The sequence below is a fragment of the Lontra canadensis genome, unplaced genomic scaffold (genome assembly GCF_010015895.1).
Source record: "Lontra canadensis isolate GAN:19392208 unplaced genomic scaffold, GSC_riverotter_1.0 scaffold60, whole genome shotgun sequence".
Taxonomy (NCBI): Eukaryota; Metazoa; Chordata; class Mammalia; order Carnivora; family Mustelidae; genus Lontra; species Lontra canadensis.
The window spans coordinates 7,068,479-7,092,625 of NW_022631054.1; the positions used below are offsets into that span (position 1 = coordinate 7,068,479).

Below are 24,147 nucleotides of genomic sequence, written 5' to 3' on the forward strand. Positions count from 1 at the left end.
TCCCCGCTGAGCAGAGAGCCCAGTGATGCAGAGCTTGATCCCAGGACTCTGGGATCATGACCCTAGCTGAAGGCAGACTTTTAACTGACTGAGCCACCCAGGTGCCCATTTGCTTTCTTAGAACTGAGTTTAAATCTTGTATTTTGTACATTTGTGTTTTTCAGATGTAATTTTATGCCTGTTCTCTCCCAGCCTAGACTATGATGTACCAGGGTCGACATATATGTTGCCCTCAGTGCCTGTCAAAGACCAGATATCCATATATATGTTTTATTTAACCCAGTTTTGTTGGAAACAAAGAGTAAAAAAAAGTGGTCATGAGAATCAGCTACTCTTTTTGCAGGAGCCGCCTTTAGGGATGGTCACTCCTTAATTCCAAAGTTTCCTTTGCCTTATTCCCCAAATGCCTAAATTCTGGGTATCAGTGTGACATTATTAGCTGGACTCCACAGGCTTCCTGTTGTGCCATAACACAGTGTAGCTTAAAGCTCTTGCTTGGTAGCTAGATCTCTGCCAAAATATGTTTCCCACTATTAATAGAACTAAATTTCCTTTCCAGTTTTTATGAATTTATATATAATTTATTGACTTACAGTAGGCAGGGGGCTAATCTGAGGCATTGGGTTAATAAATTATCTGAACACTGGAAGCATCCATATAGTGGAATCATTTTCAGTGTATTCTTTAACAACTATCCATTTTTAAAAATCATGTGAGTGTGGTAATTGAAGAAGTGTTTGTCCTTCCTAGTGCTGCATATACGATCCAGCAGGCTGAGTTACTATTTATTGGTGGTTTCAGTTTTCCAGTGTGCAGATTTGAATGGAGGGCATCGTAGCATTTTTAGGAATAATATACTGTTTGTTTTGCTTTCATTCAGGCAAGTTTATATGTTTGGATAGGTAATAGCAGTTCTAAATTATTGAATTGTAATTGTGTAAATAATGTATAAAAACAAAATACATGATAAGAATGACCTTTTTTGGTCATGGTTATTTGGATTTAAGATAACTATAGCTTGAAATATTTAATCAAAACCACAATGAGATACCACCTCACACCAGTCAGAATGGCTAAAATTAACAAGTCAGGAGAAAATGACAGATGCTGGCGAGGATGCGGAGAAAGGGGAACCCTCCTACACAGTTGGCGGGAATGCAAGCTGGTGCAGCCGCTCTGGAAAACAGTATAGTGTTTCCTCAAAAAGTTGAAAGTAGAGCTACTTTACGACCCAGCAATTGCACTACTCTGTATTTATCACGAGGTTACAATTGAAATGATCTGAAGGGGCACATGCACCCAAATGTTTAGAGCAGCAATGTCCACAATAGCCAAACTATGGAAAGAGCCTAGATGTCCATCAACGGAAGAATGGATAAAGAAGTGGTTGTATATACATACGATGGAAGACTATGCAGCCATCAAAAAACCTGAAATCTTGCCATTTGCAATGATGTGGATGGAACTAGAGGTTATTATGCTAAGCGAAATAAGTCAGTCAGAAAAAGACAGTTATCATATGATCTCTCTGATAAGAATTTGAGAGGCAGGGCAGGGGCTTGTGGGGGTAGGGAAGGAAAAAATGAAACAAGATGGGATTGGGAGGGAGACAAACCATAAGAAACTCTCAATCTCACAAAACAAACTGAGGGTTGCTGGGGGGTTGGAGGGAAGGAGGAGGGTGGTTGGGTTATGAACATTGGGGAGGGTGTGTGTTATTGCAAGTGCTGTGAAATGTTTAAGCCTGATAATTCACAGACCTGTACCCCTGGGGCAAATAATACATTATATGTTAATAAAAATGATTTTTAAAAATATTTAATTTGGTTAGCTCTAGACATTCTGATTTGTTTTATTAAAAACATATTTATTTTTTATTTATTGGAGTTGGAGAAAGAGCACCCACAAGTGGGGATGGGGTGGGGTGCAGAGAGAGAAGAAGGTCCCCTGCTGAGCAGGGAGCCTGTTGCTGGGTTCAGTCCCAGGACCTTGAGATCATGACCTGAGCTGAAGGCAGACACTTGAGTGGCTCAGTTGGTTAAGCATCCAACTTTTGATTTTGGTTCACAAGTCATTTTTGGTCATGGGATCAAGCCCCGTGGTGGGCTTTTTGCTCAGCAGGGAGTCTACTTGAGATTCTTTCTCTCCCTCTTCCTCTGCTTCTCCCCACTAAAATAAAAAAAAATCTTAAGAAAAATTATTTGAGGGGCGCCTGGGTGGCTCAGTGGGTTAAAAGCCTCTGCCTTCAGCTCAGGTCATGATCCCAGAATCCTGGGATCGAGCCCCTCATTGGGCCTGCTTCCTCCTTTCTCTCTCTGCCTGCCTCTCTGCCTGCTTGTGACCTCTGTCAAATAAATAAATAAAATCTTAAAAAAAAAAAAAAAGAAAGAAAAATTTTTTGAAAGACTTTAATTCTCAGCTTTACTTATCAGTTTATCAGATTTGCCTAACTTTAAACCTCTAGCTGGTTGATGAATTTTAGATCCTAGGTATTCCTTATTTTTTTCTCTTCATAATCAGGTTTTACTGTTTTTGGTAATTTTGTTCTTCTCAGATAGGATTTTTTTTATACATATATTTTGATCTCCATTTTATCCCTGAGCATGTATAATTCTCTGTTTCCTTTGTTATTCTGAATTTTGCACTCTTCTCAAAACTTTATTACTCAGGTACTTAATATCTAAAAGAAGCAATCTTGTGAGTTTAAAAGTGAACAGTCATCCCAGTCACTTGCCTGGCCAGTAGCTATTGTCAAAGGAGACCTGTCTCACTTTTTACTTTCCTGGTTAGGAAAGCCAACAGTAGTCACCCAAGACAAATATTTAAAGGCATTTCAAGTTAATTTTATTTATTTCAACTCAAATTTGTCACTATGAAATATTATAAGCTTTCATCGTGCATCTTTTAAGGTGTATATCCATTTCAGTCTTTGAGGCAAGTTTTATATGTTTGTAAGAATGTCATCATATGAGAATCCAAGTTACCACTTTATAAGTTCTGTTAAATATGTTGATTTTCTGTTAAAAAAAGAGATATGTTCATTTGTTAAGCATTGTATTTGTGCCCAGCTTCCTACAATAGTGTTTTAACAGCAGTAAGATATTAGTGTTCTAAAACTGGCTTGTGAAAATAATACTTTCTTAATGAAAATTATTTAACAAATATTACCCAGTAGATATTAGAGTGTACACAAAAAAAAACCCTTTTTTTTAAAGTGATAACATTCTTTCTTTGGTTTTACTAATTAACTTACCTTGCATTCATATTTCACATTCATATTAGCATTTTTATCACAGGCATTTTTGAGATTCTGGTGCTTTTCCTTAAGAGTATTCTCTTAACCCATTCAGTGCTTTTAATTAACTTAATCTTTCCAACCTTTTGTTTCCATAATGAATATTTGTAGGATTCTTGTATTTTAGCCATTTCCAAGAATGCAATTTTACTAACTGTATTAGTAATATTTAAACATCCCCAAGTACATACCTAGCATCATAACATTTTAGAGCTGGAAAGGGGCAAGAGATTAGTGTGGAGAAGTGTACTGTTAGGATATTTATTAGTTGTGTATATTTTGTTAGCAGTGTAGGGATATCTGATGATCCCTGCCCATTAGGATAAGGTTTAATTCAGTCAATATAATTACCAATGTAAGGGGTAAAATCTTTTAGAACACAGTGGGATCTAAGTGTTTTAAAATGTCAACATAAAGGGGCGCTTGCATGGCTCAGTTGGTTGAGTTTCTGACTCTTTGTCTCAGCTCAGGTCTTGACCTCAGGATTGTAAGTTTGGGCCCCTTGTTGGGCTCCACACCTAGCCTAGTGTGGAGCCCACTTAAAAAAAAAAAATGTCAACATAAAGGGAGTAGTCTTTGTTGTTTTTACTTTTCCCCACAACAAAGAAGAAAGAAGTGGTGGAATTTTCAGGGAGGATTCTCAGCAATTTTACCAGTTTGAGAGGACACAGTAGGGAATATAGATAGCTTCCTCCCCCCGCCCCCCACTTAGTTTTTGATTGCTATTAACTTATTTTTACAAATAAACAAAACACCAAAATGGGGTGGGGAGGTGGACAGCAAATACCAGTTACTTTAAATGTTTTACCTTAATCTTTCTTTTTATAGGGAATTGACTCTCTTTTGGAGTAAACTGCAAAGAAGAATTGACCCTTCTTTAGACACTTTTTTGGAGCGCTGTCGTCAATTTGGTGTCATAGCTAAAACACAGCAGCATTTATTTTGCCTGATTAGAGTTATACAAACTGAAGTGAGTAATTTTGCTTTTTTATGATTGTCCTGAAATGAAGAAATGAGTGGGGAGATAACTTCTCAGGCAACTCCTCTTAGATGAGGGAAAATGAGAAATAATGGACTTTAATAAGATTTGGAATTGGACATATCTAGCCATTTCTGCAGATTGATCTTCTGGAATCCACAGCTGTTCTTAATGGAAAATAGTGATTTGAGGTGACAGACCATTGTAGGAAAGGAAGGTTATGTTTTGGGGCTGTCACCTCAACTACCCTATATCTACTTTTACTAGGACAGTTTTCTATTTTTTATGCAGGCATGTTTGCATATTAAAATAATTTTTTATAAATGAAAATACAGTTGGATTTTTAGTATTTTCCTTAAGAATGGAGTGATACATTTTCTAACTTTTAAAATAATAGAACAGTTCCAGAATTAATTTTGTACAAATTATAAACTTTGGTTTAAATAAAAAGCAAATATTTATTTCCTGAAGAGAAATAAAGTGCCATATATAAAGCCTTGTGTTTTGAGGTCAGCCCTGTGTGTGTATTGTAGTAAGACTACCAGCCTGGAGATTCAGGATGGATCTTATCCTGTGCCCTATTTTTATGTAGTATCTGCTCATGGCTGAGCTCTCAGTATGCCCATATCTGTAATGGCTGATGGATATGTTTTATGGGTTACTTCTTTGACAACATCCAAGGATTATTTATACTAAAGTCAAGGCACAGTTCTACTTTGATACATCCTGTCTTCTTTAATGTTGTAAACATCTGTATCCTATACTTTATTTGAAATATGTTGTTCTGGTCTTCTCCAGTGAAGACAGGAAAAGGTAAAACATTTTATTAAGAGCAAGTTCGTGGTCAGATAAGTTAGGTGGCAACTATTTCTAATCACTGTGAATGCAGTTGTATCTCCTATCACAGAAACAACATGTACAAGTAATTATATTTTAAAAATTAGTTTTAGAACTGGTGTTTAAAAAGTTTTATAATCTTTAAGGAAAGTATTAGTTTTTTTATTGCTGCTTAAGAAATTACCACAAACTTAGTACTTAAGACCACACACAATTGTTAGCCGCAGTTTTGTATGACACAGTGTAGCACGGTGTGGCAAGGTTTGCTGCTCAGAGTATCACAAAGGTGAAATTAGGGTGTTGGCCAGATTGTTTTCTTACCTAGAAGCTTTGTGGAAAATCCGCTTCTAACTTCATTCTTACTGCTGACAGAATTCAGTTCCTTTTGATTGTAGGACTAAGGTCCTCACTTTTTTGCTGGCTGTCAGCCACATTGTTTTCAGCTACTAGAAGCCTCCCTGCATTTTAAGCCAACAGAGGTATAAGGAATTCTAATTTGAATCTGACCTTCTCTAAATCTGACTTCCAGGCCTAGATTTAAAGACCTTAAATGTTTAGGTCAGGCCCCCCTAAGTAATGCACCTGTTTTAAAGATCAACCCACTTGGGACCTTAATTACACTGCATGGTCCTTTTTGCCATATGACATAATCATAGGAATCCACTTAAACTTGAGGAGATCATTCAAAGGTGAGGGGTTACTTGGGGTCATCTTAGAATTCTGCTTACCATGAAGAACCACAGAGAATGGGAAAGCTACTTGAGGACTAGGGAAAATGGGTTTCTGACACAGGCTAAGGAATTTGCTATCTACTTGCATAACCAGAACCCATTTCTCTTTAATGCTAGTCTTAGGGTACTTTCCACTATAATCATTCATGGTAACTAGCCTGAATGGTAGAAAAGATGTGGACTGGTAGGTGGAAGGGGAGTGAGTGTAGAATTACTTTCAAATTGAGAAACTCGCCTCTAGGTTTGTAGAGATGATCTAACCTATTGCAATTAAGATCTAGTTCTGTAATGAATGGTAGATATCCCACAATAGTAGTGGTCTAAAGAAGATGGAAGTTTCTACCCCTCTCATATAGGTAGATAATGTAGGCAGACAGGCCAAGGTTGCTTTTAATGGCTCCACATACCAGAAAACCAGGGGTTTTTTTGTCTGTCTGCCATCAACACAGTTTCCATCTCATTCTAAGACCTATATATTCTAATCCTAGGTATCATGTCTCCATTCTAGATAGCAAGGTGGCAGGGGATGAGGAGAGAGGGGTAAACCACACAAACCACACTATGATACATCTTTTCCTCACTCCAATACACACACATGGCCATATGTAGCTGCAAGGGAGAGGAGATATGTTCATTATTTCAGGTTATTTTGTAACCAGATAGAAATCAGGCATTTTGTTTTTGTAGTAAAAGAGGGGAGAGGATATTAGGAGACAACTAGTAACCAGTGACGTAGCCCTTGGAATGGAATAGGTTAATGATGCTAAAAAGGTTGTGTGGAGTTTAGGCCTCTTGGAGGAGGCAACTGTGAGTGTATAATGGCGAGGGCTTTATAATAGTACCTCTTTATTTTCTGGGCTTCCATTTTCTATAAAGAGCTTATACCAGATCATCATAAAGGTGCTTAGAGTTGGGGCACCTGGGTGGCTCAGTTGGTTAAGCATCTGACTCTTGATCTCAGCTTAGGTCTTAACCTCAAAGTCGTGAGTTCAGGCCCCGAGTTGGGCTCCACACTAGGCATGGAGCCTACTTTAAAAACAAAACAAAAGGTGCTTGGAGTTGTTAGATTTTAAAAATAGTATGACAGAATGGATGTAGATGAGGTTATATTTTGAAATGAAAGTAACAAGAAGAGGGATCATTTTGAATCCAGTTTATTTGGCCATATGGCCCTTTTTGGTGGAACATGCGGTGCTTACTGTTTGCAAAACAAGACTTTGTCTAGTTTAATTCTTTCTCTTTAGTAATGAAGAGGTTGAAAATTGGAGGTGTGTGACTTGTGAGGATCATAAACCTAGTTTGTAGCATAGTGAAGACTAGCCATAGGTCTTTGGACAAATTGTATAATGTGATAGAAGATTATCACTTCTAAATCAGAGCACAGGGGACTTGGAGGGTCTGTTAAGTTTTAAAATAACTCATAGGTTCTCAACAAATTATTATTATTTAACTCCTTTTTGGAAGACAAAGATAAACAGCAAAGAATGCCCATTCTTTCTTAAATAGCCAAATTTGTTTGAAATGGTAAAATCTATGAAATCGCTAAGCACTTTTCAAAAAACAGTCTAAAAACACTGTTATACATTCTGAATAGCTATAACAAGAAGTTACTTGTTAAAAGAGTGGTGAATAAATTAGAATTAGGATATGGAATGTGGAGCTGAATTTTGAAGGCATTGATGGACATGGCTAAATTGATTTTAAGCCACATAGCTGAACAAGAGTGGTATGGCATATTATATCCAGAGCACATAGATTATAGCCATGTTAGATAACCTTTAGAATTCTTACTGGCTATAAAGTGGTTAAGAACTGAAGTTACGCACAAAGATTGCTTTAAGTTTAAATCCTTTTTCCTCTGCTCACTACTTGGTGATTTTGGGCAGTTAACATGATGAGCCATGATTTCTTCATCTATAAAATGGGGATAATATATGAAAAAAAGTATTTGGAATAGTACCTAGAATGTAGTAAGGGTTCTGTAAATTGATGATAGTTGTTTCTTTGTGTTCCTAGAATTTGGAATGGTGCCCAACACAGAATAATTGCTTAACAAATTGATGACCAATTTGAACAGTAGAACTTACCCTCAGTTATTTTACATGGTATTCTGATGAATACTTAAGATGTGCTAACAATGTAGTAATTATGTTATCTTACTTCATTTTTAGAATAATGTTAGGAGGAAAATCTGATATTATCACTGCTGTTAGCATTTTATAGATGAGGCAGCAACAGCCTGGGAGTTAAGAACTCATCACTGCAGTGAAGCTGGGGTTCAAAGGCCTTCAAAGTCTGACTGAAAATTCTATGCTCTCGGGGCACCTGGCTGGCTCAGTTGGTAGAGCATGCGAGTCTCGATCTCACGGTTGTGCATTTGACCGCCACTTTAGGCATAGAGATTCCTTGTTTGTTTGTTTGTTTGTTTGAGGTTACTTTTTTAAAAACTTTGTTATGCTCCTAAGTACGTATTTTAAGCCACTCAGCCATATAATTCCACTTGTCTTTGTTTATAATATTTTCACATTCCATTTCAGCCTCTCACATAAGTTGTTAGTATGCACTAACGTTTTATCACATGACCAGATCTTTTTCCTGATTTTTGATTGGTTCTGAGAACCTGTTGCTATAGAGAGATTTTTAAATTTCTGTTGTTTTTCCCATGGGAAGCTGAAATACATTACACCTATAGCTAATTAGGACTAAAGTACTAATTCCTTTAGGAGAAAATGCAGAGGAACCCTTGGGTGGCTCAGTCAAACATTGGGCTCTTGATTTCAGCTCAGGTTATGATCTCAGGGTTTGTGAGACCCAGCCCCATGTTGGGCTGGATGCTGGGCATGGAACCTGCTTAAGATTCTCTCCCTCGCTGTGCTCCTTCCCCCTCTCTTTAAAAAAAAAAAAAAAAAAAGTGGGGGAGGAAATTGGGAGAATCATTTATTTTAGCCTTAAGATTTTGAAAATACCCAGCTGTTCATGACACATATGTTTCTTCAATCAAATTGATTCCTAAACTCACTTTTATACAGGCATTTCCTCTTATACCCATTTATTTAAGCCCTGTCCTTCCTAACCAGCTTAAGACAGTTCTTTTTTGAATCCTTCAGTGACTTTATTTATCCTGAATTCCTTTGAGTTCGTGTACTTTATTGTTTATACATTTGACATATATTCCTTAAGGGTTAGAGATTGCTTTGGTATGCAGTGTCTTATAAAGTTGGACGTTCTATAAATGTACATTGTAACTGTTCATGGTTGTAACATTTAATCCAGTCCTTTGCATGTTGAGACAGGGAAGGATCTAAATGTAACTTGCAGGAAGAAAGATTAAAGATAAATTTAAGAATTCTAAAAGTTTTGAGATGTATATGTCTTACCAGTGAAAGTTATGCAATATTTCCATAATGAAAAAGAATAATAACTCCCCTCTCCCCTCCCCCTGTTTTTCTTATAGGCACAAGATGCTGGTCTTGGGGTGTCAATTTTACTATGTGTCAGAGCTCTTCAACTCAGATCAAGTGAGGATGAAGAAATGAAGGCATCAGTTTGTAAAACAATTGCTTGTCTTTTACCGGAAGATTTAGAAGTCAGACGAGCCTGTCAGCTTACAGAATTCTTAATTGAACCCAGTTTGGATGGATTCAATATGTTGGAAGAACTGTATTTGCAGCCAGATCAAAAATTTGATGAAGAAAATGCACCAGTTCCAAATTCTCTCCGATGTGAGCTCTTACTAGCTTTAAAAGCCCACTGGCCTTTTGATCCTGAATTTTGGGACTGGAAAACTTTAAAACGACACTGCCACCAACTGCTCGGACAAGAAGCCTCCGATTCTGATGATGATCTAAGTGGCTATGAAATATCAATTAATGACACAGATGTTTTAGAGTCATTTCTCAGTGACTATGAGGAAGGTAAAGAAGACAAACAGTATAGAAGAAGAGATTTGACAGATCAGCATAAGGAGAAAAGAGATAAAAAACCCATTGGTTCTTCTGAAAGATACCAGAGGTGGCTTCAGTATAAATTTTTTTGTTTGTTATGTAAGCGGGAATGTATAGAGGCCAGGATTCTTCATCATTCTAAGATGCATATGGAAGATGGAATTTATACCTGTCCAGTTTGTATTAAAAAATTCAAGAGAAAAGAAATATTTGTTCCTCATGTGATGGAACATGTTAAAATGCCACCAAGCAGAAGGGACCGCTCTAGAAAGAAATTACTGTTGAAAAGCTCTCAAAAAGGAATTTGTCCCAAGAGCCCCTCTGCAACCCTGGAGCAAAACCAGTCGTTAGATGAACAAGCCAAAGGAGAGTCTCATGAATATGTCACATTCAGCAAATTAGAAGATTGCCACCTGCAAGACAGAGATTTGTACCCATGTCCTGGCACAGACTGTTCCCGTGTATTTAAGCAATTTAAATACTTAAGTGTGCATCTTAAAGCTGAACACCAAAATAATGATGAAAATGCCAAGCACTACTTGGATATGAAAAACAGAAGAGAGAAGTGTACTTACTGTCGACGACATTTCATGTCTGCTTTTCACCTGCGGGAGCATGAACAAGTGCATTGTGGTCCTCAACCTTATATGTGTGTATCTATAGATTGCTATGCAAGGTTTGGATCAGTGAATGAACTACTTAACCATAAACAAAAACATGATGATCTGCGTTATAAATGTGAATTAAATGGCTGTAATATTGTTTTCAGTGACTTGGGACAGCTTTACCACCATGAAGCACAACACTTTCGGGATGCATCTTACACATGCAACTTTGTTGGCTGTAAAAAGTTCTATTATTCCAAAATTGAATACCAGGATCACCTCTCGATGCATAATGTTGAAAGTTCAAATGGAGATGTGAAGAAATCGGTGAAACTTGAGGAGGCTGCACCAGGTGAAAAGCAAGATTGTATTGATCAGCCCCATATACTTGACCAAACTGATAAATCGCATTTACCGGAGGATCTTTTCTGTGCAGGATCAGCTAGTTCTCAAATAGAAAGTACAGAAAATCTGAAAGAAAACAGTGACAGTAATTCTAGTGATCAGTTAAGTCATAGCTCTTCAGCTTCCATGAACGAAGAGTTAATTGATACACTGGATCACTCCGAAACCATGCAGGATATATTATTATCTCATGAGAAAGTCTTCATGCCCTCCAGTTTAAAAGAAAAATGTTCCAATGTGGCAGTTTGTTTTGATGGGACTAAGTTTACCTGTGGTTTTGATGGCTGTGGGTCCACGTACAAAAATGCAAGAGGGATGCAGAAGCATCTACGGAAGGTTCATCCATACCATTTCAAACCCAAAAAGATAAAGACAAAAGATCTCTTTCCCTGTTTGGGTAATGAACATAATCAAACAACTGAAAAGTTTGATGCAGAACCTAAACCCAGCTCAGATACAAATAGTGACTCTCCAGATGAAGGTCTTGATCATAATATCCATACTAAATGCAAACGAGAATATCAAGGTTATTCCTCAGAACCTTCCATTTGTGCTTCTAAAAGGCCATGTACAGAGGATACCATGTTGGAACTCTTGTTACGCTTGAAACATTTAAGCTTGAAAAACTCAATAACACATGGATCTTTCTCAGGGTCATTGCAGGGGTACCCATCCAGTGGTGCTAAGTCTCTTCAATCAGTTTCACCTACTATCTCAGACCTTAACTTTCAGAATCAAGATGAGAATATGCCAAGTCAGTACCTTGCACAGTTGGCAGCTAAGCCTTTTTTCTGTGAGCTTCAAGGATGCAAATATGAATTTGTGACCAGAGAGGCTTTGTTAATGCATTATCTTAAAAAACACAATTATTCAAAAGAAAAAGTCCTTCAGTTAACCATGTTTCAACATCGGTATTCCCCATTCCAGTGTCATATTTGCCAAAGGTCATTTACAAGAAAAACACACCTTAGGATTCATTATAAAAATAAACATCAAATTGGCAGTGACAGAGTAACTCACAAACTATTAGATAATGAAAAATGTGATCATGAAGGCCCATGCTCAGTAGATAGATTGAAAGGTGATTGCTCCACAGAACTTGGCGGTGATCCCAGCACTAACTCTGAGAAGCCACACTGTCACTCTAAAAAGGATGAATGCAGTTCAGAAACAGATTTGGAGTCATCTTGTGAAGAAACAGAAAGTAAGACCTCTGATATTTCATCACCAATAGGTGGCCATAGAGAAGAACGAGAAGGACGAGAGGGACGAGGTAGCAGGAGAACTGTTGCTAAAGGAAATCTCTGCTATATTTTGAATAAATACCACAAACCATTCCATTGTATCCATAAAACTTGCAATTCCTCATTCACCAATCTAAAAGGCTTGATTCGTCATTACAGAACTGTACATCAGTACAACAAAGAACAATTATGTTTAGAGAAAGACAAAGCAAGAACCAAAAGGGAACTTGTCAAATGTAAAAAGATATTTGCTTGCAAATACAAGGAATGTAACAAACGCTTCCTATGTTCCAAAGCTCTTGCGAAGCACTGTAGTGACTCTCATAACCTAGACCATATCGAAGAGCCTAAAGTGCTTTCCGAAGCTGAATCTGCAGCAAGGTTTTCCTGTAACCAGCCTCAGTGCCCTGCAGTTTTTTACACGTTCAGCAAGTTGAAGCACCACTTGATGGAACAGCATAATATTGAAGGAGAAATACATTCAGATTATGAAATACATTGTGATCTTAATGGCTGTGGTCAGATTTTCACCCATCGCAGTAATTATTCTCAACACGTATATTACCGACATAAGGACTATTACGATGATCTGTTTAGAAGCCAGAAAGTGGCAAATGAAAGGCTACTAAGGAGTGAAAAGGTGTGTCCGACGGCGCTCGCTCAAGGGCATGGACATCAGACTACCAGGAGATCGTTTAATGCTAAGGCTAAAAAGTGTAGTTTAATCAAAGAAAAGAAGGCACCAATTAGTTTTAAAACAAGAGCTGAAGCCCTTCATATGTGTGTGGAGCAGTCTGAGCACACACAGTATCCCTGCATGGTTCAAGGATGCTTATCTGTGGTGAAGCTGGAGAGCAGCATAGTGAGGCATTATAAACGTACCCATCAGATGAGTAGTGCCTATTTAGAGCAACAGATGGAAAATCTTGTCGTCTGTGTTAAGTATGGTACCAAAATTAAGGAGGAGCCCCCTTCTGAAGCAGAGCCCTATATAAAGAAAGAAGAAAATAGCTGTGAATCCGAGCACACAAAGCACAGCCATTCCCCAGGTGACAGTAGCGTGCCTGCCCAGAGCACGGATTCCCTTCATCCAGGTGAAAGGGAAGGAGGTCAGAAAGGATGTACAGAAAGCAAACCAGTGTTTGATGCAGATAATCTGCTCTACAGAGGAACTTTGAAATGTAACCATAGTTCAGAAACCACTTCTTTGGAACAATGTAATATAGTTCAGTCTCCTCCTTGTAAAATAGAAAATTCCATACCTAATCCTAGTGGGACTGAAAGTGGGACTTACTTCACAAGTTTCCAGCTGCCTTTACCAAGGATCAAAGACTCTGAAACTGGGCAGCAAAGTTCAGGGCAAGAAAACACTGTAAAAAATTCAACCCATGTCCCAAAAGAGAATTTTAGGAAGCATCCACAGCCCAGGTCATTTGATTTGAAGACTTATAAACCTATGGGATTTGAATCTTCATTTCTGAAATTTATTCAGGAAAGTGAAGAGAAGGAAGACGATTTTGATGATTGGGAGCCTTCGGAGCACTTAACATTAAGTAATTCTTCACAACCCAGTAATGACTTAACAGGGAGTGTTATGGCAAATAATATGGTGAATGACAATGACCCTGAAGTTGACATACCTCATTCTTCCAATGACTCTGCAATTCATGAGAACCTGACTGCAATCCCACCTTTGATAGTAGCGGAGACAGCAGCAGTTCCTTCCTTGGAAAACCTGAGGGTTGTATTGGACAAAGCATTAACAGACTGTGGAGAGCTTGCCTTAAAACAGCTTCATTATCTTCGGCCAGTGGTTGTCCTTGAAAGATCTAAGTTTTCCACACCAATTTTAGACTTGTTTCCAACAAAAAAGACAGATGAGCTTTGTGTAGGAAGTTCCTAAATAGCAATTTTGTTTTAGAAACAGACTGGCTCCAACACTGCAACATGGGGACAATTGCCAACTTGAACAAAGGCTGAGAACCAGCCACACCATTGTTTAGGGTAGAATAGGCTGTGTATTTACATGAATGTATAATATCTATGTCAGCAGTATTGGCTGAGTCCATTAGCTCTCCAGTTGGTTTATTGATTGGGGTTTTTGTTTGTTTGTTTGTTTATTAAAAAAATGGAACTGTACTCTTGTTTGGTGCTAATTAATACATCAAAATATATTGGGGCTTCCTTTTTCAAATTACGTGTGCATGATTGTATATGGAACAAATACTAAGATCCCAGGGTGGGAGGGCTAGGGAAAGGGATATGGAGTTCTTACTTGACTTGAATGTGCACCTGAGGGTGCTTTGTGTAATATATTGTACACTACAGCATCTTATATTTTTTGAGTTGAGTTTCAATAAATTACAATTTTTCACCCATTTCTTGTTTACTCATAATGAGTTTTCATGCCATACATAAACTGCACTTGTATTTTCTGGAACGTGCACTAGTATTTTGCCCCACTAGTTTTTTGTTTTTATTAACCAAACCACTTAGATCAAGCTTCTTTCTGAATGACTTGTCTTAAAATTTTTTGTGCAAAGAAAATTCTGAAATTGAGGAATTAGCTCTGAGAGTCAAGGTAACTCCCAAAAGAGGATGTCCAGGAGTTGTTCAGGTAGAAGAAAAGTTGTCTGGGTAGAAAGCATAACATGATGGGCATAGATGGATGCAATCATGTTTCCAGGGAACTACAAAGAATTTGGTAGGCTGCAGTGAAAGGGGAGCACTGAGGTGATGAGATTATTACAGAGCTAGCCCACCATGAATGCTAAGGTGTTTGGACTTGAGTCCACAGGCAGCTGAGAGCCTTTGAAGGATTTGAACAAAATAACATAATATTAACTTTAATAATGTTAAATTAATAATTTGTAGATCACGAGCATGATTTGAGGGGCTGAGAATGGAAACCGATACTAAGACTGTTGAAGTATGAGAGGCAAATGTGATGAGGCTTTATACTGACAGCTGCAGAACAAGAAAGAGGAGATGAAACTGAGAAATTTAAAGAAAGGGTTGCTAGGCCTTGGAAGGTGAAAAAAATATTTTGAGGAAGACAACGATTTGGTAGTGATGCATCCAATTGAGGAGGAAATTCAGAAGGTGGAAATGAATTTGGGGAAGAGGATGGAAAGCCAAGATGAGCTTGGTCTTTAGATGTGTTGAGCCTCAGTGGATTGTGAGCCATGTATGTCTGATGACAAAGAAAGTAGTGTGTTCTTACAAATAACGGCAGCTTTATTCTCTGTTCTTGTGAGATTCTCAGTCACTTTCATTAGCTAGCAGTGAAGTGATTCAGACACTCCTAACATCCCTTTCCATGTCCGTGGTTAGGATTTTAAGATCTTTTCTCTGCCTCTTACTCTAAGTCTAAAGCACACCCCTGCCCTGTAGTTTCTTGGTTCAGATTCCAGAAGGTAACAGAGGGCTCTCAAATAATCTTTTGCAAGGAAAAGTGGCAGAAACCGTGGAACATCTTAGAGGCTAAGGCTACTACTGACTCCTTGGGACCTTTAGCTAATTTCTGTTGGCTTGTTTACTCATCTGTGAGGAGATACAGGATAGCCTCTTGAAAAAGTCACTCTGTGATCTGAGTATGAGAAACATCTGGTGGCTTCATTCTTAAAATTCCTTATACTAGAGATTTTGAGCCCAGAACAAGAGAAAGTTGCTAATTTGCTTAAGACTGAACTACATCTACTCAGCTGCCCCTAATTTCTATCCCCTGAAAGGACCAAGTGAGTCTGTTTGTGGTGGAACCAAACCCTATTTTTCAGAACTCTTGAAAGTTTGCTTCAAGTGCAAGCCAAAGTGGTTCATCATAAGATTACTTTCTGTTCCCGCTGGAGCATCTTGCTTTATTTGATTTTTATTAAAAACTTTTATATCAAATGTAGCATGTGCAGTTCTATGATAATACAGACGGTCAGAGAGTTAATTCTTGTAGCTTTTAGTACTCATTTTTACTTGATGTATCTTTGGGATTTGTCCCCATGCTGGTACAAATCTGGAAGCATTGGCTTCGTTTTTAAAGCCTTTTTTATTTAAAGATTTTAATTTATTTATTAGAGAATGGGGGAGGAACAGAGGGAACAGAAAAAACAAACTCCGCACTGAGCCCAGAGCCCATGCAGGGCCCATGACCCTGAGATAACGACGTGAGCTGAAATCAAGAGTTGGAGGCTTAATTGACTGCGTCACCCAAGTGCCCCTCAGAGCCTTAAAAAGGCTTGAATTTTAAAAATTCAAGAATGCCCCCTAAATGATAGGTATAAGTTGGGAGTGCCCAACACTTTTATTCTATCTTTTTACCCAGAATTCCCTGTTTCAGTGTTTCCCCATGTTCATGAACACATGTGAAAGAGAGGGTGGGGAATGATAGAGAAGAAGGTTTTTGATTAGTATTCTAGAGGTTCCATCCCAAATCTATCCTCTCTTCTTTGTCCCAGGTTGCCTACTTCTGACCTGCATTGCCAACACTGGAAGATGGAATTAGTCATTAACCAAATATTTAAGTGCACCTGTATTTAGAGACTATTTCAGATGGTTTGGGTGATAAAAATACCAAAGTAAATTTGTCAAAGCATCTTCCAGTGTGAAGCTTTCATGTGAGGGCTGGGGTGGCTTAAACATTGTTAATCCTGGTGTGATAGTGGACCAGCAGCATGGGCATCACCTTGGAGCTTGTTAGAAATGTTGACGGTCAGGCCAGACCCCACTCCAGACCTTCTGGCCCCAAATCTGGATTTTAGTAAAATCTCTATAGATATTCATAGGCATGGAAAAATTTGTAAAGCAATGACTAGAACAAAGTGGAAAGTACTGTGAAAATTCAGGATAATAACGGTAATTATAATTACACTTTTTTTGTTGTTAGAGTGAGAGAGCACAAATGGGGGGGGGAGGGGCAGAGAGAAAGGGAGAAGGAGAGCCCAGCTCAACAGGGAGCCTGATGTAGACTCAGTCCCAGGACCCCGGGATCATAACCTGAGCTGAAGGCAGATGCCTAACTGATTGAGCCATAGATTTTCTTACTGAATTTTCATAACTTCTGTATTGGTACTTTTACCCTCATTTGACAGATAAAAAGGGTGAAGTGTTTTGTCTAGCTGATAAAAGCTGGGTATGGATGGAGACTTGTCTCCCAATTTCTTTCAACTGGAAGGGTATCAGGGGAACTTCATGTGAAGGAAGAACATTGGAAAGTTGCAAGTGGCATTTAAAGTACAAAAAAAACCACAGTTCTTTAATTAAACTGAGCATATTGTTTACGGAAGTGAATAATGGGAGATAAAGTTTGAAGTGTAATTAAAAGCCAGGTCATGCAAATCCAGTTCCAATCACACATCAATTATTGACATTTCCTCATTTGAGGAAAGAGGAAAACTTTCATTTCTGAGAAACTTGTAAAAGTCAGAAAAGTTGCTCAGGCCCTTCTCCCCACCTCCCACCCCTACAACAGACTGTGATACCTCATTGCTTTATCCTGCTGACTGAGGGGCAAAACCTTCTGTTAGGCAGAGGTGAGTCTGGAAAGAGTGCCCACACTGTAATCTGACTTGCTTCATCTACACCTGCAGGAATAGATTCTGTGACGGACTGCATTTGGAGGTCTGAACCACTTTGAGAAAGGTAACCAGGATAGGAGATTTAAAAACCTGTCAACCTGTATTTGACAGGTTGGAAAATAGAGAAGACTGGAAGTGCAGCAAAGATATATCCAAATAGTCACTTAAGCCCGTGACATCTACTAGCTCCTGGGTGTTGAACATTGACACAGTAGGTTTCCTGCATTGTGGAGGTTAGAGTCTCCTAAAGAAGATCGATAGTCGTCTTCTATCTAAAGAAGATAGACAATCAAAAGTGCTGTGGCTGCGATGGGACCTCAAAAAAGGCCAGGAAAAAACTTCCTTGAGGAAGTGATGTTTGAACTGAAACCTGAAGAACCAGTAGGAATTAGCTACCAAGGTAATCCTATTGTGCGCTAATGCTTTGTGGTGTTTTCATGACACTGAGAAGTCTGCTATAGCTAGTGTTGAGAGTAAAGATGGGAAAGAGAAAGGAGAGGAGGCTGGGTAGGTCAACAGCAACCAGGTAGTTTAGTGTCATGTAACCAGCTTCTACATTTTGAATTCTGTTTGAAAGGCAATGAAGAACCTTCTGAAAGTATGAAAGTAGGCATTGCACGAGTCATTAAGCTGCAGTGTACGCCAAGTCCTGAGACAGTCTGATGTGGAAGACTATTGGGTGGAAGTAGTCTGGATGACTGCTGGCTGGATAGATGGATGGGTGGCTCTGACCAAAGGTGGGCTGAGATGCCTTGCATGTGGTAATTCTTCACTGGAGGTTTTCAGGTCTATAAGAAGGCAGTCAAACTATAAATGGGCTTTTCGGACTAGCTTCTTTTAAGGAACTTTACACTACTGAGATTTATAATACCTTGTATTTGGTCATGGATGTCACTACAGATAATAGTTGCAACTTACCTGTATTGGTAGCTTGTTCTTTTATACAAATTACCAAATTCTCATTACAGACCTACAAGGTAGGAATTACTCCCAATTCACAAGTGAAGATATTAGGACTCAGGTTATGTATAATTTGCTTAAGGTAACAAGGTTAGTGAATAGGAGAGCCAAAATTTTTAACCCAGATCCATTGCACTCCCAAAGGCCTCTCCTCTTAACAGCTACTCGATAAAGATTCTATCTGAACAAGTATACAAATACAGTAATAGGCACTTGATGAATGAACAGATTAGGCCATAACGATATTTAGAATTCTTCCAAGGGACTTTGTATTCACCGAATATTTAATGTCTGCTCTGTGCCAAACCATAGAGTTATAGTAGTCAGTAAAAGGGACATAGTCCCTGTGTTCCTTAGGTTTACAACAGTCAGGGAAGACAGATGTTAAGCCAAAAATTGCACAAATAACTATAATTGTGTTAAGTGCTTTAAAAGTGAAGTGCGAGGTGCCATGTAATAGGGAGCTCTTCTCTAGTATTGAGAGTCTCAAGTAATGATTTAATTGTCACAGCCCTATCTTTCTCCAAAGTTTCTGGTTACCATTTTTTAATAGTTCCTGACCTATGTTTAACCTGTAATAGCCAAATCCAAAGTCTTATCTGAGTCACTGTTATGCCTTCCTATAGAGGATTCTGACTGTTGACATTCACTAGCAGTCTATGGGTTCAGCATCAGTAGCAGTCACTTGTAAATCAGTACGTTATTTCAAGCTGTCATAATAACTACATTTCCAACAGCACATTAGACTCTGTTTTCTGGATGTATCTCTAACACCCCAAGCAATTTGCCATACCACCCCTTCCTGCAAAAACAGAACAACTATTCCTCCTAACCAAGCCCCCCTATTACTGTTATTTCGACCAGAATGAACAAATCGGAATAGCATCAGACAGTATTTTTCTAAAAATTGTCCTAACTGACCCTTTCTCCTCTTCCTTTTTGCCTCTCCCCCTCCTATTGGTGCAAATCCTCATTTGGATTCTTGCTGTCTTCACAGTTGATCTCAATTTAGAATATAAATGTGTATGAACTCTTCTCATAAGTGTTTTGGGTGCGGACCATACATACTATGTTTTCATACCTGCTTGCTGAATGTAGATAGGTACTAGTCAGTAAATAATTGATTTGATAACATGCCATATAAGTTATTGTATAGCACACTATAGTTTCCAAAGTGTTTAGAAAATTATACCATCTGTTTCTAATATAAGCTTTGCAAAGGATGTGGAATCCCCGTCTGTAAACAGACAAGCAAAATGAGACTCAAATATATTTAAATAGTCTCCCCAAAGATCACAATTTCTAAGCAATAGTGACATGTGAAAAAAGGGATGCTGCAAAATAATCCAGGAATAACCTCCCTCCATATTTACTGAGTAAACTATTAACTCTTTAGGAAAGCTTTCTTTAAGCTCTCTCCTCAAATCTCCACTTAACCTGTTTTCTCATTTGCCATGTGAAAATAATTGCTGTCCCTTCCATGCATCATCAGAAATGTTCTATAACTACACTCTTCAAGAAGGTAACCACTAGCCACATTGGCTACTTGAATGTAATTAAAATTAAATAAAATGTAAAATTCAATTCCTCAGCCACACTATTTACATTCCAAGTTACTAGTGGCTACCATACTGGACAGAGCAGATACAGAATATTTCCATCATTGCAGAAAGTTCTATTGGACAGTGCTGTGCTATAGCTAGAACTTGTCAAAAATCAAGGAAAGCAATATGACAGAACTGAAAATCCAAGCCACTGTCTGGTTGGTTTTGAGTGAGAAAGTTCACCGGGTGAGTGGGAAGCAAGCTGACCTTTAGAACAGTGACATCATAATGCACAGTTCACAATGGCTCTAGAACACCTGGGCTCCCAGGTTGCTCTCACTAACTCATATCTAGGTTCCTGAAGCCTCTGCACATGTAGTTCCTGGAGCTGCTTTCTTATTAAAATGTCGACGACATCTCCTTCATCTTCACCTGTCTGGAACAACATCGTAGATTATCTTTCTTTGAGCTCAATATGGAATTGGCTGCAAGCAAGTCTTCTGGGAGACACTAGTCCACCTCAGCAAACAAATTTGGGTCTACTAGATAATCTTGCTCCAACTGTGCAAGTTATCCTGGGGATTTTCTTTTTGCTTTTGTTGGCAATAGGAGTATATGCCTTATGGAAACGAAGTGTTCAGTCAATTCAGGTCATACTCTTTTGTTACAGAGGAATTTAAATAGTTCTAAATTGAAATTTGGTTAGCTCGCTCCTGTCTGTATTGCTGTTACCCAATTTTAAGACCATGCGGATGAGAAAAGGTGAACCTTAGTCTCTGAAATTGGTTGAAACCAGGTTAACCTTAAAAACTTTTGCCAATTAGGTTTTGAGCATAGAATGCTCTTTCTCACAGTGGTCTTTGGCTTGTTTTAGAATAAAATAGATCAAAAAAATTCACAAACTGAGAAGACAGCCTAACCCCAAGTTTATTTGATCACATATTCATCTTTGATTTCCTACTATGTGCCAGAGACCATGAGGGGTACCTTTTAAAAGAATAGGCATTGCAAATATAATTGGGACTTGGGTATGGCCTTTCTATTCTGTGACATTGTTCTGTAACTGATGCCAGGGCATGTATATTCATTTAGGCATCACAATATTTTCATTATTTCCTTCTTTTAACAATAGCAGGCTCAATATATATACTGAAGTTCTTTTGGGGACTAGAAGTATAATTGGCTGGGATTGTAAGAAACATTTAGGATTTTCCATACTTCTAATCACCAATAATAATAATAGTTTAATCACCAGCAAAATAGCTATATTTACAATATAGTCAAAATGCTTTTAGAATCCCAACAATTTTGTGAGTTGGATAGAGGTTATTTTCATATGACAAACAAGTAAACTGAGGTCCATTGAGTTTCAGTGGAAATCTTAAGGGGGCAGAATTTTAAAAGGACTTTCTTAAGGTTTATTTAGTAAATGCTGAGAGAAGTTATTACTGGATCATTTTGTAGCATTCACTTTTTTCATATATCACTACTGTCGAGGAATCACGGTCACATGCATTCTCTTAACCTTTCAAAACCCTGCATAGTAGGCAAGGTAGGGAGTATCATGTCTGTCTTGTGGGCGAGGGAGCTTAGTTATCACTGAACCAAGTCGACGGTAAAAACTGGCAAATCTGAGATTTGAACCTAATTTTTAGGATTCCAAATTCAAATCTTCTCCAAAATCTTATTTACTATAACCCAACTAACCTAAATACCCAACAAGGATATGTGGGTATATACACATTTCAATTAGCTAATAGAATAAGGTAAAAAAAAATAAAAACCCCACACTATTATCTATAATTCTGGGTTCTGCTCTTGTTTGGTTAATGTTCAATTCAGTTAGCTGAATTTGCAGCCCTCCAGACACCTCAGCCAAGAGAGCGGTAGTATAATAAGTGGTTAATAGCATGAGCTCTGGAGTTGGACTTCTGGGTCTCAAACCTTGGTCCTATTACTTGCTGTGTGAATGGAGAGCAACCAGCCTCCAAAAACCCCACTTTCCTCATCTGTAAGATGGGTTTGTCAATAGTGCCTCCCTTAGGGTGGTCATGAGGGTTAAAGGAGATACTGTGTGTATAGAATCTCAGCATATGATGAATACTCAATAAGCAGTACCAGTTACCATAATAAGGAAAAAAGATGATTGGTTTTTAATTTGTCTCCTGACAGGAATCTGTCCTAGGTCCTTAAAAAAAAAAAAAAAAAAAGTTTTCCCCCACGACCAGCAAATCTAGTTTTTCCGACCACTGTGTCCTGAGGGAACTTAACATGGAAGTCAGAATTCCTGGATTTCAGTCCTGGCTCTGTCATTCCAAGTATATGACCTTGGACAATGTCCAAACTGGAAGATGTTTAAATGGCTACCAGTTCTGGGCTGTTTCTACGTAAATATGTCACTCGTGGGCAAAACAACCTCCTAGCACAGAGCCCTGCATGTGGCAAATTTTTAGCAAATGGTATCTATTATTATCATCTTTATTAATTAAATGCAAATAACAACCCTTGACCTGCCTATCACTCTGTTTTGTGAGAAAGATCAAAAGACAAAATAGATGTGAAGATGTTTTGTGAAACAGACGCTTGGCATAGGAATGAGGGATTATCATTACTATTAGGTTTTTGTTTTGTTTTGAATCTGAGGCATTCCTACGAATAAACAAGTAACACTCAACTTCTGTTGTTTTGTTTTAGAAAATACTGTTGTTTGTAATCACCCTCTACAAACTTTACAAGAAGGGCTCAGATTTTTTTCAGACTTTGCTGGTCAGCCCAGAAGGGAATCTTCCAGTTCAAGACAATAATCTCTTCCTGTCCTTGGGCCTGCAAGAGAGAATTTTGAAAAAACTTCAGGCAGTGGAAAACAAAGTGAAGGACCTGGAGGGAATGATCATTTCCCACAAAACTGCCACGAAGAGGGATTGCTCCTCGGAGCCTTACTGCAGCTGCTCTGACTGCCAGAGCCCCTTGCCCACATCGGGGTTTACTTCTACATCTGAAATGTGATGGACTCCAATCTTTCCCAGAAAAGCACTGTTTTTCCCTCATATGTGTGGTGGTGTGTCAATAAAGATAGAGAACTATATTGAAATTACCCTTCAAGGACTGGCTCTCTCTTTGATAGGATTCAGCTTCTACTTATGTGTGTGGTGGGGTAATGTAGGGTGTACTACTTGTCAAAAATGTCTCAGGGATGCCTGGGTGGCTCAATTGGTTAAGCTTCTCCCTTGGGCTCAGGTCATGATCCCAGAGTCCAGGGATCAAGTCCCACATCCGGCTCCCTGCTCGGTGGGGAGTCTGCTTCTCCCTCTGGCCCTCCTCCATCTTGTGTTCTCTCTCTCTCGCTCACTCTGTCTCTCAAATAAATACAATCTTAAAAATGTCTCAGAGAGGGGCGCCTGGGTGGCTCAGTGGGTTAACCCTTCTGCCTTCAGCTTGGGTCATGATCTCAGGGTCCTAGGATTGAGTCCTGCATCAGGCTCTCTGCTCAGCAGGGAGCCTCCTCCCCTGCACTTTCTGCCTGCCTCTCTGCCTACTTGTGATCTCTCTTTGTCAAATAAATAAAATCTTTAAAAAAAATAAAGAGGAACATTTGTTATCATTAAAAAAAAAAAAGTCTCAGCGGTGCCTGGGTTGCTCAGGGGGTTAAAGCCTCTGGCCTTCGGCTCAGGTCATGATCTCAAGGTCCTGGGATTGAGACCCGCATCGGGCTCTCTGCTCATCAGGGAGTCTGCTTCCCCCTCTTTCTCTGCCTGCCTCTCTGCCTACTTGTGATCTCTGTCTGTCAAATAAATAAAATCTTTAAAAAAAAAAGTCTCAGAGATAATGATGCCACTCGGTAGGCTGGAGGCCATAAACAGCCATATGGAAAAGGAGAGCCAAACTGGAATCCATGGGGAAAAAAGGGAAAGTGGGCAGAGAATATGGCCTTGAGCTCCATGCTGAAGAGGTTGGATTAGATATAATAAAAACAGCAAAATAGTGCTGTTGAAGGGCGATGCTGTGTACTGTCCTGTAGAGGTAGGCCAGTTTTGTG

At 38.7% G+C, this 24,147-nt stretch overlaps 2 protein-coding genes across 2 annotated transcripts in view; both read left to right on the top strand.

The window, feature by feature from the left end:
- The window catches only part of RLF (RLF zinc finger), a 92,154-nt gene extending 77,975 nt beyond the window's left edge, over nucleotides 1–14,179 (top strand). Inside the window, exons 7-8 of the mRNA XM_032877398.1 lie at nucleotides 4,124–4,265; nucleotides 9,297–14,179. Of these exons, the coding sequence (XP_032733289.1) occupies nucleotides 4,124–4,265; nucleotides 9,297–13,943 (4,789 nt within the window). The 3' untranslated portion in view covers nucleotides 13,944–14,179. The remainder of the gene's footprint in view (nucleotides 1–4,123; nucleotides 4,266–9,296) is intronic.
- A 6,332-nt stretch (nucleotides 14,180–20,511) lies between these two features.
- On the top strand, nucleotides 20,512–23,200 carry TMCO2 (transmembrane and coiled-coil domains 2). Its single transcript, XM_032877028.1, has 2 exons — nucleotides 20,512–20,761; nucleotides 22,806–23,200. The coding sequence occupies exons 1-2, from the start codon at nucleotides 20,516–20,518 to the stop codon at nucleotides 23,115–23,117; spliced, it is 558 nt and encodes a 185-aa protein (XP_032732919.1). The 5' UTR covers nucleotides 20,512–20,515; the 3' UTR covers nucleotides 23,118–23,200.
- Nucleotides 23,201–24,147: the final 947 nt, after the last annotated feature.

Excerpts from the sequence above, each read along its gene's own strand:
- TMCO2 (XM_032877028.1), top strand. The coding sequence starts at position 20,516 with ATGTCGACGACATCTCCTTCATCTTCACCTGTCTGGAACAACATCGTA. Across the intron at positions 20,762-22,805 it reads GAAGTGTTCAGTCAATTCAG|AAAATACTGTTGTTTGTAAT; the intron begins GTCATACTCTTT and ends GTTTTGTTTTAG.